The sequence below is a fragment of the Musca domestica genome, unplaced genomic scaffold (assembly GCF_030504385.1).
Source record: "Musca domestica strain aabys unplaced genomic scaffold, Musca_domestica.polishedcontigs.V.1.1 13, whole genome shotgun sequence".
NCBI classification, from domain to species: domain Eukaryota; kingdom Metazoa; phylum Arthropoda; class Insecta; order Diptera; family Muscidae; genus Musca; species Musca domestica.
This window is the reverse complement of record NW_026712172.1, coordinates 13,361,052-13,378,053: the sequence shown is the minus strand read 5'-3', so window position 1 is coordinate 13,378,053 and position 17,002 is coordinate 13,361,052. Positions and strand designations below refer to the sequence as shown.

Sequence of the window (17,002 nt, the reverse complement as noted above, 5' to 3'; positions counted from 1 at the left end):
ACACTTTGTTTTTGTAATGCCAACCTTGTTCTCCAATACTCCATACACAATAGTCCAAAGGATTGGTATCCGGAAAGTGCGATGGTGCTGATTCCTGTTGGAATGTCCAAGGTCTGCGGCCAAAAAGCATGCGTGCCCATGGCTTTAATAAACCCTCCAGAATATTTTTGCGATAATATTCGGCATTTATTCTGATACAACGTCGGAGAGTGCGATGGTGCTGATTCCTCTTGGAATGTCCAAGGTCTGCGGCCAAAATGCATGCGTGCTCAAGGCTTTAATAAACCCTCCAGAATATTTTCGCGATAATATTCGGCATTTATTCTGATGGAACGTCGGAGAGTGCGATGGTGCTGATTCCTGTTGGAATGTCCAAGGTCTGCGGCCAAAATGCATGCGTGCTCAAGACTTTAATAAACCCTCCAGAATATTTTCGCGATAATATTCGGCATTTATTCTGATGGAACGTCGGAGAGTGCGATGGTGCTGATTCCTGTTGGAATGTCCAAGGTCTGCGGCCAAAATGCATGCGTGCTCAAGGCTTTAATAAACCCTCCAGAATATTTTCGCGATAATATTCGGCATTTATTCTGATGCCACGGTCGATTAATACGAGCGAAGAGCGACCATCGGCTGTAATGGTGGCCCACAACATCACCATGGCCGGCACTTGAGTTCTGGTGACCAACCGATGGTGCACATTTTCAGGTGACCTCTTTGGCAAGTAAACACGATCATTTTGTTTGTTTGCAAACTGCTGGACAACGAATGTTTTCTCATCGGAGAAAACAAAATTCGACAGTTCACCACTTTCGGCCAAGCGAAGCAACTTTTTAGCTCTTTTGAGTCTATTTTCTTTCGGTTGCGGTGTAAGTTCTTGCACGTTTTGTAATTTCAATGGCTTTACCCCGAGCTCATTTTTCAACATTTGTCGAATGGAATATTGTGATATGTTCAACTCACGAACCATTTTTCGGTCACTGCGACGCGGGCTTAGATCAAGTCGCTTCTATACTTTTCGAACCATTTCTGCTGATGTTGCTGTTTTTTTCGCCCACGTCGCTTGACGTCGGGCTACGCTACCAGTATCACGGTAACGAACGATGATACGAGACACAAAAGATTTATTGACATTTAAATGCAGGAGTGCTCTAACGATAGCCACTTGTGGTTTTCCAGCCAAATATAAAGAAATAATGCTTGAATTCCATCACGAATAACTTTTTTCTGGAAAATTCTCACCAAAATGCTTTTGTACGCTTGAAACAATATAATGAGCTGTCACTGGGATAATTTGAATAGTTGTCGGACAAGTGGCTGTAGAAACAATGTCAAATGAGGTTGTCTTCTTTTCGAAAAAAAAAATTGTTAAAATAATTTTGTAGTGAAGGACGTGGAGTTGGAGATAATTTAGCAGTACTGTTTTGGGTGCACTGTTTTTTTCTGAATCTTGAATATTTTCTTAGATTTAAAATAAAGAATTTGATACGGTTTTTTTGCCAATTACTGATTCAAACCACAGAACTTGGGGAAACTGAACAGGGTATTTGCAAACTACGAAATTGTAGTCTTCCCTCTATTACCTCTTTGTAGACAACTGAAGAAAACTAATGTGTGTCTATACCTGCTGGTTCAAAACATTGGTCTTCTCAGCCCTAACCCCTTGGCGTTAGATTACCAAGGTATTTTTAATTACTTTGGTTTTTTTCGGCAATTAGCAAAAAAAATGCCATTGAACATGAATGGCAAAATTTACGCATGAAGTGCGTGTGAACTTCACACTTGATTAAATTAAATTTGAACATAAATTAGGAATTAACTTTTTCATGGTCAGTGGGTTTACGCACATTTTTTGTGTGTGTTTACCTTATTATTTTACTCTACGACTTCCCATATGACAAGTGTGAACACCGGCGAATTGTTTTGATTCGCGCGCAAACAATAACAACTTTCAAACGAATGATTGTGTGATGAATGTCATTTGCATTAATTACAATAATAAAAACTGTTACATATTTAGGCATAGTTTTTTTTTTGCAAAAAAATAAAAAAAGAAACAAAATATTTAATTGAGTTCAAATACAAAAACAAAGTGTAAATAAATTGTGACAATTGTATGCAAAATGTCAAGTATGTCAATTAAAATGTGGGTCATTTTCATGCGTGAGTGTGAGCGGTTTGGAAAATCAAGCGTTTTGCTTTTCTAGGCGTTAGTCATTTCGATAGTTTTGCAATGACACCAATAAATTGACAAGAAGATGAGCAAGTAAACAAATGAGAATTGAAAACATGTTGGTTACACAAAGGTGGTTCACACTTTATGATACAATAGCAAACAATATATATATATAAGAAATGTGAAAATTACGTGATGACATCAAACAATTCCGGAATAATCAAATGAAATTCTTGAAAAACGATAAAATGTGTTTTCGAAGTCGAGTGGGTTGAACGCGTAAATCAGCATGTTGACTATGCAAAACATGGATAAAAAGACAAAACTAACTTTTCGTGGTCTATATCTTCATTTGTCTATGGGAACACCCTTAAAATGTTAAATGAAAATCCACGCTTGGAAGTCACAAATTTTACCCCACGCTTAGGGACCTGTTAGAAACCTTCAAAATTGTAGAGATTCTCAATATTTTGTTTATGATGCCTTTGTAGCTTCTCAAAATATAGCAGATTTGAGAGACTTTAGGAAGGAACCCCCTTAAAATGTTATATAAAAATCCACGTTTGGAAGTCTACCGAAGCTTTACAAATTGTATTTAAAAATCCACGCTTTGGGGCATTAGAGAACCCATGAAAATTTTATTTTAAAATCCACGTTTAAAAATCCAAGTTTGAAGGCTTTTGTAAACTATCTTATTATTATTATTTTATTATTATTATTTTTATTATTATTTTTATTATTATTATTATTATTATTATTATTATTATTATCATTATTATTATTATTATTATTATTATTATTATTATTATTATTATTATTATTATTATTATTATTATTATTATTATTATTATTATTATTATTATTATTATTTTTATTTTTATTATTATTATTATTATCATTATTATTATTATTATTATTATTATTATTATTATTATTATTATTATTATTATTATTATTATTATTATTATTATTATCATTATTATTATTATTATTATTATTATTATTATTATTATTATTATTATTATTATTATTATTATTATTATTATTATTATTATTATTATCCTCGTTTGGGAGACTTTGTTAGCCTCTCAAAATTTTATTTAAAAAATCATGTTCGGAAGACTTTAGAGTCCCTTCAATTTTATTTAATTAAAACAAAAATACACGTTTGGAAAGTTTTAGAAGCCCCTTAAATTTTAATAGAAAATACACGTTTGAAAAGAATTTAGGAGTCCCTTAAAATTTTATTTAAAAATTCAAGTCTGGAAGACTTTAGAAGCCCCTAATTTTCTTTTAAATCCACGTTTGGGATGCTTCGGGATCCCTTTGGGTTTAAGTAGATTCTCATAGTTTTATTTGAAAATACACTTTTGGATAATTGAAAAGATTTCCTAAAAAACTTGTTTAAAATCCACGTTTGGGAGGCTTTGAGAGCCCCTCAAACATTTATTGGGGAGTTTTGGTGAACTCTCAAAATTTTCGGAGCCTTGAGGAGCTCTTGAAAATGTTGTTTTAAAATCAACATTCGAAAGCCTCAATCATTTTTAACCACGTTTGGAAAGCTTCGCCTTAATTTAGAATTCGATTTGTTAATTAAAATTCGAAATAGTATTTAAACTTCGACGTTTAAAAGTCTTCTAAAACACTTCAAAATTGTGTAATCTACGCTCGAATGTCTTCAGGAGCCACTCAGCTTTTTATTTTAAATCCACGTTTAAAAGACGTCAGGACTCTCGCAATATTTTATTTAATCCAAGTTTGTATGTTTTTCGCAGGCTTTATGAGCTCTTCAAAATTCTATTTCAAAATCTACATTTGGGTGGTATTAGGAGCCCTTAAATCACGTTTGGATGTCTTCAAGAGCCCCTTAAGAATTTATTTAAATTTTATACACGTTGGAAGACTTCAAAATTTTATTGAAACATCCATTGCCCTGAAGCAATAAATCGTTTTACATTGGGCGCCACGTATTGAAAAAATCGTTTGTATACTTCCCCAATGTCTCCAACTTTATAACGAGTACGGATACTTTCTTAGCTTGTATTTTATAAAAATAAAAATAGCTCCTGTAGTTGCTATACAGGGTGAGATAACAAAAAAACTGCAACAAAGTCAAACGCCTTAATTTTTACATTTTTTTTTAAATTTTGTTGAATAAAAGCAAAAAATATCGGATTGGTCATCTTTGGCACGAATTATGGCCTTCAAACGGCCGATGAAACCGTCACACGCTGCCCGAATTTTGCTCTGAGGTTTTTTGGCCCATTCCCGGCGAGGCGCTTGCTTGAGGTGATCGACACTTTGCGTTTTTTTAGTGTCAACCTTGCTTTCCAAAATACTCCAGACACAATAGTCTAACGGATTGGTATCCTGCGATTTTGGTGGCCATTGTGCGCTGGGAATAAAACGAGGAACCTCATTTTGTAACCATTCTTGGGTGGCGCGTGCTGAGTGCGATTCCGCTGAGTCCTGTTGGAATGTCCGCTCTATCTTATTTAACAGTAATAGATGCTTAATGTCAAATTACTCCACGTAAAATTGCTCCAGGCCGTTGCTACATCTAAGAAGTCAGGATGTTCACACCGTGTAATAAGCGTGAGGCCGTGAATTTGGTATTTCTTTAGAAAGCTTTATTTACACCAATGGCTTCTTCATCAAATATTAAATATGTTTTTGTTAAATATGTTTTTGTTCTCTCATGGTGTACAACGATCTATGAAATTCGTCTCGACCGAATCCCTTTTTTATTATCTGTTTTCTACAATTATCACAGGAAGTGGTCATGAAATAGCAAATTATGAATCTAGTTTCCCCATTAAGCAAAAGGGAACTTGTGGTTTTACATGTTCACACCAAAATTACCATTGATCAATTTTTGCAGATTTATTATTCTTTCCCTCATCGATAAATAAACCGCAGAATAAACTGTAAAATTGTTAAGAAGATATGAAGTCATTAATTTTTTTTGGCATTGCATGTTATGCTGAGAGAATAAAAACTCAATGAAAATGTGGGAAATGATGATACCACAAAAATAGACCTTGATTTTTTATGAAAAAAAAAATATAAAATTTTTTGGAAATTTTTAAAATTTTCTCAAGATTATTTTTGTGAAAATTTGTTATTGGGAAAATGTTAGAGTCTTCAAGTATTTCCAATCAATTGCCGCCTTTTAACATTATTTTCCGTTCAACCAATGCATTTCCATTACCTCTATTTATATCCAATGAAGTAATACATAGCGCACTTGTCTAAGCTTTCAGATTCTTTATTTGACGATTGTTGCTCCCAGACAGAAAGTGTTTGCATTTTGTCTCCCATCCAACATTAAGCCATAAATAAATCAAGAGGAGACAATCAAAGACATTATTTCTGGTCCCCCTCCCAGTAAAAAATCAAAAATAAAACAAAGCCATGAACTGAAAATAAAGGGGGGACTTCTTCGTATTGGTGATCCAAAAGTCTCTGTCCCCCTTTTCCAAGTGATTCCATTCTTCGTATTGGTGATCCAAAAGTCTCTGTCCCCCTTTTCCAAGTGATTCCATCTGTGAAAAAAATCAAATCATTGTCTTGTCTGCACGTTTCATTTGCTCTGTGAGATCAATCGGCAGCATAAGTTTCGGAGCCAATGACATGTCTTGGATTTCTTTTTTTTTTGTATTTTTTCGTTTGTTTTGTCTGCTCGTTGAGGGAATTTTGAGAGGGGATTATCACTGACTGTGGGCGGTGCTTAATAAACGAGACTTTTTATTGTAAAGCCGGCAAACTTGTTTGAGTTGTTGTCGTTTTTTTGTGTTTGGTGTTGGCGTGAAGTGTTTTATGGCCTAATAAAAGCTGCCCAAAAACAGGGGGGACCCTTAGCTGTCAAATGAATAATCGATTTGGAATCACAGGTAGTTTATTTAAATTATTATTTTTGGATTTTCTTGGGCATTGGAATATGTAAACATGAAATAAGAAGAAATGTGGAGTTTAAACGATTGGCCCAAGCCGACTATGCGATACCCTGCTAGGATTTTTTGTGCAAATTTTATCATTTTCAAATCTAATACCAAATTTTCTCTTCATGTTCGGATTTCCCTAATTATGAGGTATTTTAAAAATATAGGGTGAGATAAAAAAAATCTGCAACAAAGTCAAACGCCATAATTTTTAAATTTTTTTTTAAATTTTTTTTGGATGAAAGCAAAAAAATGTCGGAAATAGCATCAAATTTTAGAATAAATTTAGATTTGTTCGAATTGGTCACCTTTGTCACGAATTATGGCCTTCAAACGGCCAATGACTAAACCGTCACACGCTGCCCGAATGTTGCTCTGCGGTATTTTTGCCCATTCAAACGCCATAATTTTTACATTTTTTAAATTTTTTTTGGATGAAAGCAAAAAATGTCGAAATTAGCATCAAATTTTAGAAAGTTTAGATTTGTTCAAGTTGGACACCTTTGGCACGAATTATGGCCTTCAAACGGCCAATGACTGAACCGTCACACACTGCCCGAATGTTGCTCTGCCCGGTATTTTGGCCCATTCCCGACGAAGAGCTTGATTGAGGTTACCGACACTTTGGTGTTTTTTTAGTGCCAACCTTGCTTTCCAAATTACTCCAGACACAATAGTCCAACGGATTGGTATCCGAAGATTTTAGTGGCCCCATTGTGCGCTGGAAATGAAGCGAGGAACCTCATTTTGTAACCATTCTTGGGTGGCGCGTGCTGAGTCCTGTTGGAATGTCCAAGGTCTGCTGCCAAAATGTTTGCGTGCCCAAGGCTTTAATACAGCCTCCAGAATATTTTCGCCATAATATTCGGCATTTATTCTGATGCCACGGTCCATTATTACGAGCGGATAAAGACCATCGGCTGTTATGGCGGCCCACACCATCACCATGGCCGAGTTCTGGTGGCCAACCGATGGTGCTATTGGAATGTCCAAGGCCTGCGGCCAAAATGTTTGCGTGTCCAAGCCTTTAATAACCCTCCAGAATATTTTTATTCTGATGCCACAGACGATTTGATTAATACGAGCGGAGAGCGATCATCGACTGTTATTGCGGCCCATAACATCACCATGGCCGGCGCTTGAGTGGCCAACCGAAGGTGCACATTCACAGCTGATCTCTTTGGCAAGTAAATACAATCATGTGGTTTGTTTACAAACTGCTGGACAACGAATGTTTTCTCATCGGAGAAAACCAAATTCGGCAAGCGAAGCAACTTTTTAGCTCTTTTGAGGCTATTTTCTTTGCGTTGCGGTGTAAGTTCTTGCATTTTTGGGAATTTCAATGGCTTTATCCGCCCGAGCTCATTTTTTAATATTTGCCGAATGGAATATTGTGATATGATCAGCTCACAAGCCATTTTTCGGCCAGTGCGATGCGGGTTTCGATCGCGGGTCGCTTCTTTACTTTTCGAACCATTTCTGATGATGTTGCTGTTTCTGTTTTCTTCCGTCAACTTCCTTGACGTCGAGCAGCTAAAGAACGTCAGCTGCCTAGATAAACCAAGGTAGTTTTTGGCGCAATTACGTTCAGGATGGTGTAGTCATCTCAATTCGTATTGGGCACGAATTGATGAAGACGTGCGTGACGCCTGCCCGACGTGTGATACAGGCCCGCACAATTCGCTGCACCTCTTCAATTACATAGCCAAACTTATCCAACTCACTCCAGAAGATCTCTGGCTACAGCCTATTAAAGTAGCCGAATTTCTAAAACTGGAGCTTGAACCAGATTAGCAAAACGCGAACACTTGCATGTACTATTGCTACAACAACAACCAGTAACGAGGTACGATAGTACGGTAACGAGGTACGATAGTACGAGACAAAAAAGATTTATTCACATTTAAATGCTGGAGTACTCGCTCTAACGATAGCCACTTGCGGATTTCCAGTCAAATATAAAGATATCACACCATCACGCTTGAATTCCATTCCGAAAAACTCTTCTTCTGGAAAATTCTCACCAAAATGCTTTTGTGACCGGTCACTGGAGTAATTTTAACAGCTTTCGGACTAGTGGCTTAGAAATGACAGCAGTCTGTAGTTGGTTGCAGTTGTTTCATCTCACCCTGCGTATTCCTCTCTTTACCTTTTCCCTTGAAAATATTTCACATTGGCTTGTTAATTAAGCAACTGTTGTATGGCACTTAAATAAACAAATTATTTGTACAGCAAATATGAGGCAGATTGATGAAGAAGCTGCTAAAAATACAACATAAATACATCAATAACTTAAAATTAAAAAAAAAAAAAAATACACAACTTTATTTAATTTCTAAAATAATTTCCTTTCTTCTCTCATTTTAGGATTTCAATGAACAATGTCCCTATTCTTTGTCGCCGGTTAGTACGAAAAGTCAAAAACTGCTAAGGTCACCGAGAAAGGCAACAAGGAAAATATCACGAATCCCCTTTAAAGTAAGAAGTTGTGTTATGTTTACCAAATTTAAGTCAAAATACTAATATCCCGCTCTTTTTCATCTTTCCCAGGTCTTAGATGCCCCTGAATTACAAGATGATTTCTATTTAAATTTAGTTGACTGGTCATCACAAAACGTCTTGGCCGTGGGTTTAGGTAGTTGTGTTTACCTATGGAGTGCCTGCACAAGTCAAGTAAGTTGGTCAATTTAAATATTATTTGCAAAACAAGTCCCGAACCATATTTGATGGTTACATATTTACTTTGGCCTAATGGCCTTCTTCCCATTCTTTTGCAAATAATTTAAATTTTCTATTATTTATTTCTTCTTTAAATATTAATTTGTTTTTTTTTTTTCTGAATTTTTTGTTTGTTTTAGGTAACACGTTTGTGTGATCTCACCACAGATGCAAATACCGTCACCTCGGTATCGTGGAATGAACGTGGCAATTTGGTAGCTGTTGGCACGCATCATGGCTATGTTATGGTATGGGATGTGGCAGCTAGTAAACAGGTACGTGGAATTCATATTTATTTTTCGTTTAAAAGAAGAGTTTTGTTTTTCATACAGAAGAGGGGGGAAAGAAGAGTCTTTATCTGCGACTAGGCTACAATGGTTCTGGTAACAGAAACACAATGAATGGGAATCTTAGGGGTGGCGAACACATCAAATGATTTTTCCTGGTTGGTTTTGTTCCGAAAAAGGGTCAATACATTAGAGAACTGATTTTTCCAGATCAGCCATGTCGCTCTCTGGCTTTTTCCTATATATTTAACTCTTTAGTTTGAAAAATTGCCTTTTTGTATTTTTATAAAAACAACAACAATGGGATTAAGCCTGGCCATTTTGCAACAACAAAATATTAATGGCATTCCGAACAAACAAGCCAACACTGTTCAAATGGAATCAAGAAATACAACACAGATAGATATTAAACCCCTTGGAAAAACTTAATTTGATTTGAGAATCGAAAATTCCAAAGACTTTCTAAGTTGATAACCTTAGAATAATGTTTCTTCATTTTCTTTTTTCAAATGCACCCCTTCCCTTTGAGACAACATGAAAACGCGACCATAAATTCGTCAAAGTCAGAGATTTACTAAGACCTTCTTCTACGGGATGTATTTTCCTCGCGTTTGAGAATCAAAAATTCCCAGAATTCTACCAAGCTAATGATGTAGGAAAAAAAACTAGCAGAAATACCTTCTCGATATTTATTAGCTGCGAAATCAGTGAAAATTTTTGGCACTCATGAGCCCCCTATATTTAGAGGAGACCGAAACGTTTTTTGGAAAGTTTTTTTTTCCAAAGTTTCACGTTTTAGCCTCTTGGAGGAGACTAGAAATTTCTTTGTTTCTCAAAAAATGAAATGCTCGGGACTGAAAAATTCTAACGGAAACAAGCAAAATAGCTGTAAATTCTGCCGCACCGAACTTTAAATACCCTCCACCATTTGGAACAAATTTGGCAATTTTCAAAAAAAAAACCGTTAAAAATTCTGGTAAAATCTTAAAAATACCGAATGTAATGTAGTCGACGTGGGCCTGAATAGACAACTTTTGTCATAAGCCATTACAATATTCAAATGCGAAACTTGAAAAAAATCGGTGAATAATATCGCTTAAATCACCAAAATATTGAAAATAGGGTGGTACCATAATATGGGGGCTATACGAAGGCGTAGACCTGCACAGACAAGTTTCTGTCACAGGCTGTACTATACATTTCGAACTTCAAATACCAAATTTGAAACATTTTCGGTGAATAATGTAGCTAAAATCATCAAAGTACCGAATATCGGGACGTATACGTACCGAATATCGGGCCTATACGAAAACGTGGACCTGCATAGACAATTTTCTGTCTTAGGCTGTAGTATTCATTACGAACTCCAAACACCAAATTTGAAGTATTTCCGGTGAATAATGTAGCTTAAATCACCAAAATACCGAGGTACCATTATATGGGGGCTATACGAAGATGTGCACCTCCACAGACAATTTTCTGTCTAAGGCTGTAGTATCCACTACGAACTTCAAATACCAAATTTGAAACAATTTCGCTTAACAATGTCGCTTAAATCACCAAAATACCGAATATAGGGAGGTATCATTATATGGGGGCTATACGAAGATGTGGACCTGCACGAACAATTTTCTGTTTTAGGCTGTAGTATCCATTACGAACTCCAAATACCAAATTTGAAACAATTCCGGTGAATAATGTCGCTTGAATTACCAAAATACCGAAAATGGGGAAGTACCATTATATGGGTACTATACGAAGATGTGCACCTGCACAGTCAATTTTCTGTCTAAGGCTGTAGTATCCACTGCGAACTTCAAATACCAAATTTGAAACAATTCCGCTTAACAATGTCGCTTAAATCACAAAAATACCGAATATAGGGAGGTATCATTATATGGGGGCTATACGAAAACGTGGACCTATATGGCCCATTTTCAATACCGAAAATCCTGCAGACATTATATACATTTGAGTAAAATTTTATCAACCTACTTCATTTTGTTCGGAAGCTAGAGTGATTTAAACAGACGGACAGACGGACGGACATCGCTAAATCGACATAGAATTTTATGCTGATCAAGAATATATATATAGTGTGGGGTTTCAAAGGTATATTTCGAGGTGTTACAAACGGAATGACTAACTTAATATAACCTCCATACATATCTGCAGTTGTTCAGAAAACTGAGAAGGTGCAGGTCCGCCATGTTAACTAGAAACCTTCCGGACCAAATCTGAAAGCCTTAGCGGAGACCAGAAAACATCTGGACAATACAACTTTTAAACGCTTTGAGGTGATTTGACTAATTCCAATTTTAAAGCAGAGAGGAGGAGGGGGGCTAGGAAATTAAGTTTTCAAGTCTTGGAGGTTACCAGAAAATGTCTCGAAAAGAAATAAAAATTCTGAGAGACAGTTCAAATCAAAAAAGACAAGAAAAATGTCTAAAACATTTGATTGCCTCGCAAAAGACTAAAACAACACTTGAAAATTTGGAAACCATGGAGGAATCTATGAGAATTTTTAAAGATCTCACTTTCCTCCTTTCAAATTTTGAAAATTTAATTTCAACGGATAACACGTCTTTGGCTATGTTGAAATGTGTTCCCAACAAGCAGTGAAGGTGGAATGTCTCTCAACATTTGTTGGTTGCTACAATTTTTTGTTCAGCCTAAAAGTATGCTTTAGATTTGAGAAAATTCTGATTGCTTTGCATTGTTTCTCTTTTAACAGACATACTTATTATACACAAAATAATCTGGGAGTAGTTTAAGATAAAGGAACACCTTTTTTTAAAAAATCGAATTTTTAATTTTAAAAAAAAAAAAAAAACAAGAAATAAATATTGCAAACTCTTAAGCAATGGTCTAATAAAGCTTACATGGTAGAAGAATAGAGGTAGTCGCATCAACACAGCTGCTGGGACAATGAACTGTCAAACCAATTTGGAAATTGATAATTTTGAATGAAAAATTATTCAAATTTGTAAAAATTGTTGAAAATGCATATCATAACAACCTTCGATTGGTGTTGTATAAGAAAACTTATAAAAATCTACTTATTTTAGGAGAAAAAAATTTAGAAATTTTGACATATCTTATATAAATATACCTTTGTTAACGCAAACTTTCAGGCGTAATTTAAAAGGAATACCTCCTGATATAAATTCTATTATATTATGGAATTCATGTTTTTGTCCTTCGCGACACGTTAGTGGTTGTTACCAAAATTCCGATTTGATGCATTTTCGATTTATTCTATTTTATTCATATTCGGTCTTATGCATTAAACATTTTCTCCTTCCATTACAGATCAACAAATTAAAAGGCCACTCTGCTCGGGTTGGTGCCTTGGCCTGGAATGGTGATATACTGTCAAGTGGTTCACGTGATCGCCTTATTATACAACGAGATACCCGAACACCAGCCCAACAATCAGAGCGACGTCTAGTGGGACATCGTCAAGAGGTGTGTGGCCTCAAGTGGTCTCCAGACAATCAATACTTGGCCAGTGGTGGCAATGACAATCGTCTCTATGTTTGGAATCAACATTCTCTTAATCCTGTGCAATCCTATACTGAACATATGGCAGCTGTTAAGGCAATTGCCTGGTCACCCCATCACCATGGTTTGTTGGCAAGTGGTGGCGGTACTGCAGATCGTTGCATACGCTTCTGGAACACCCTCACCGGACAGCCAATGCAATGTGTTGATACCGGATCACAAGTTTGTAATTTGGCCTGGTCAAAGCACTCGTCGGAACTCGTGTCGACACATGGTTATTCACAAAATCAAATTTTGGTGTGGAAATATCCATCACTGACACAGGTGGCCAAGTTGACGGGCCACTCATATCGTGTTCTCTATTTGGCTTTGAGTCCCGATGGCGAGGCCATCGTCACAGGGGCCGGCGATGAGACATTGCGTTTTTGGAATGTGTTCAGCAAAGCAAGGAGTCAAAAAGAGAATAAATCTGTTTTAAATTTATTCACAAATATTAGATAAATTACCAGAGCCACTGTAAAAGAAAAAAAAAAAACATAGGATAAGCTAAGAAAATTATGAAACGAGAAAAACTAGAAAGGCAATTATTAATGGATATAACATAGAAAATATGATCGTAAGAATTATATATAAAAAATACATAAATTTTAAGTAGTTGTGCTTATCATAAAAAAAAAAAAAAACAAAAAGAAAATGAAATGAAAAAAACAAAACTATTCATTGCCCCCATCACCATCATCATCATTGTTTCTCATGAGCCGCCCAAACCCAAGCAAGCAACCAACCAACACCACATCCTAACTTTAATGCAAATCACCAAAAATATATTTGTTTTATTCTACATAAGCCTGCTTAAAATAATGACTTGATATACATACATAGCGATATATATATTTGTAAAATTTATCATATATTTTTGTGAATTTGGAAAATCACAATTTTCCTGCAGCAACAGTTTTTTTTTATATATTTTGTTTTCCTTTTTTTTTATTTTGTATTTAATTTTATTTTCTCTTGGAAAAAAAATGATTTGGAATTTGTTTTCAAAAGCTTTGATTTGATTTGTTTAATATATATATTTTTGATTTTGAATATCTTATTCAATGAGTCGTTTAATTTGTTTGAAATTTGACTAAAAAAGAAACGCACTGCAACATATTTTTGAGACAAGTGAAGCGAAGAAAGATTAAAATGGAGGATATTCACATTTCGGAATTCATTGAAATATGGGAAATATAATATATATAATATTAAATTCTATTGAAAGATTTGATTTTTGGGAAATTATTTTTTCAATTTTTAGAAAACTGGAGATATTAGAAATTGTTAACTTAAAAATTGTGAACCTAAAGAATCAGAAATTACCTAATGTAAGACTATAGGGAAACGGTATTGGAATAGAAATTCCCATATTTTGCAGTGATTTTCGATCACAGGTCTCTTTGGACCAAATCCGTTTCAGGACATTTGGAGTCGATCTAGCGATATCCGTCCGTCCGTTCGTCTATCTGGCTGGCTGGTGTCCACGATAACTCTCGAAGGGAGTATCCGATTTGGTCCAATCTTGGTACATCGTAATATTATTGTTAAACTTAGATCGAGTTCGGAGATGAGTAGTATCGGTCCACTCCTTCTAGAACCTCCCCCACAAACTGCCGAAATTTTTCAAGAAAATATTTTATTGCACAGAAAGAGAAAGGATGATCCGATTTTGCTCCAACTTTGCATATCCTAATATTTGCATCAATGCTACGTCAGGTGCAAAAATGGACAATATCGGTCCATCCCATCAAGTACCTCCTCCACAAACGTTCAAAATTTTGAATAATTACAACTCTTATAAAATGTGATGTAAAAGTCCGATTGTTTTTAAATTTCACATATCCTAATAATTTTATTAACCCAAGGTCTGGTGTTAAGATGGAATTTATCGGTCCACTCCTTCTGGTACCTCCCCCACAAAAGGTCGAAATTTTCAAAAAATATTATTTTTGCACAGAAAGAGAAAGGATAATCCGATTTAGCTCCAACTTTGCAAATCCTTATATTTGCGTCAGTGCTACGTCATGTGCAAAAATGGAAAATATCGGTCCACTCCATCAAGTACCTCCCCCACAAACGGTCAACATTTTGAATAATTACACCTTTTATAAAATGTCATGTAAGAGTCCGATTGTCTTCAAATTACACATATTAAAATATTTTTATTAACCCAAGTTCTGGTGTGAATATGGAATATATTGGTGCACTCCTTCTGGTACCTCCCCCACAAAAGGTCGAAAATTTGAATATCCATTAGGCTCATAAAACGCGAAATTAACATCTTGGTACATCTGAATATTTCCATCAACACAAGATGTGTTATATGATGGTATAAATCGTACCACTGCTTCTGGTGCCTCTCCCACAAGGGTCCAAATTTTTAATATCCATGAAGATCATAATACGCGAAATTAACATTCGATTCCATTCAGAATTGGTACATCGCAATGTTTCCATCAGCACAAGATCTCTTGTAAAGATGGTAGAAATCGGACTATTTCTTGTGGTACCTCCCCACATAGGGTTCAATATTTTGAATATTTTACACATACAAATACTTTCGTTAACAGAAGATCTGTTTAGAAAATGACATATATATATATATATATATATATATATTCATATATTCAATACTTTTAGCTATGTCTAAATATTACTTTCAACCAAAAACCTGTGATGAATATGAAATTTATGAATTCGCATAAAATTGGTCTGATACAAAATGAACAAGATTGGCCCATTACTTCAGAACCTATTGCATAGAAGGTCAACAATTTGAATAATCATAACACAAGTCAAAATATATTTCAATAATCGAACATGGGCTGAGGGCATACATCTGTCGGCTAAACTGAGATGTACTTTTTAACTTATTTTATATTAACATGCCTATGTCATCAGGTGTTACTCTATGTAATTTATATAGATCGATATGATTTCTATGGAACGTAATCCTCGATTGTAGTATGAACGCCTGAAAGCATCATTGAATGAAAAAAATAGATTTAGATTTTAAAAATCTATTTCATGTGAATCTCTGCGAATGGAAAAATCTTGAAAACAAACAAACGTGGACGTTTTGTGGTATTCGTATTTTCCTTATGGCAGTAGTGTGATATTTCAATATTTTTTCGGGAGATGTCGATATACCCCATGGTTAAAATCGATCATTAAAACAAGAATACCAATTCAATTCCAAAAAAAAAAAAAAAAATATGTTGAACAGTGTTATTAAAAAAAGCAACAATATTGACTTATTATTTTAAAATTTTTATTTTTTGTTTTTATTAAAAAAAAATAAATAAATAAAAAATCCTATTGCAATGTAGTAATAACTAATAATTTTTTATTCATACATTTATAATGTATTTATGTATATGCATATATCTATAGTAGTCTTGATTACAAACCAATTTAGTTTTTAGTTTAGTGAAATCAAATTATTTTTTTAAGTCGTTTTTAGTTTTTATAAAAGAAACGACGATAAAAGAGAACTGAACGCCACTTGAATTGAATTTTAATTACTAACCCATGGCAGAGAAGTAAAAATTGAATTATAATACACGAAAAAATCTAAAATGTATAAAGAGAAAACCCAGAAGAAAGGGAAAGAAAAATACTTTCCCATTCCTAACTGGCTACTGCTACTAAATTTTCTATTCCCATTCCCCCACGTCCCTTCACTCTCTCATACATTTTATGGCTTTGTTTTATGAATTTTTGAAGCCCCGAAAAATTGCCGGCATTTAAATTACACATTTGAATTTCCCAAAAAAAAAAAAAAAAATTAAACCTAACCTATAAATATTTGAATTCTTTTGTTTTAATTTAAGTGAAATAAATATAAATAATGATTAATTGGAATGAAACAAATAAATTTGTTGTAAAATTTATAAAAAAAACTTAACCAGAACCAGAATCCAATTGTAATGTGCAAGATATCTAACAAGAATCACAATATGTATGTGTTATAATGTAAAAAATTAACAAAAAAAAAAAAGATATGCAAATATATTTAAAAAAATATGTATTAAAATGGAATTTTATTTAAAAATGAAAATTATGAAATTTACACTGATCTGGGCTTAAGGAATGCAATCAACAGAATGACTGCAATCGGATCTAGGCTTCGAAACGCTTGCACGTCATCCACCGGGCCGATCTTTGAATACCCTTTACCATTTGAAACGAATTTGGCAATTAAAAAAAAAAAAAAAAAAAACAAGTTAAAAAGCAGAAAGTTAAGTAATACCATCCACCATTTGGAACGAATTTGGAAATTTTCAAAAAATAAAAAATGCTGTAAACATCTTAAAAATACCGAATATAGCCAT

General features: G+C 34.5%; 1 protein-coding gene across 1 annotated transcript in view; it reads left to right on the top strand.

Moving 5' to 3' along the window:
- LOC101888362 (fizzy-related protein homolog) overlaps window positions 1–16,674 on the top strand; it is a 73,756-nt gene extending 57,082 nt beyond the window's left edge. The window contains exons 4-7 of the mRNA XM_005184240.4: window positions 8,485–8,595; window positions 8,668–8,790; window positions 8,976–9,110; window positions 12,435–16,674. Coding sequence (XP_005184297.1) covers window positions 8,485–8,595; window positions 8,668–8,790; window positions 8,976–9,110; window positions 12,435–13,127 — 1,062 coding nt within the window. The 3' untranslated portion in view covers window positions 13,128–16,674. The remainder of the gene's footprint in view (window positions 1–8,484; window positions 8,596–8,667; window positions 8,791–8,975; window positions 9,111–12,434) is intronic.
- Window positions 16,675–17,002: the final 328 nt, after the last annotated feature.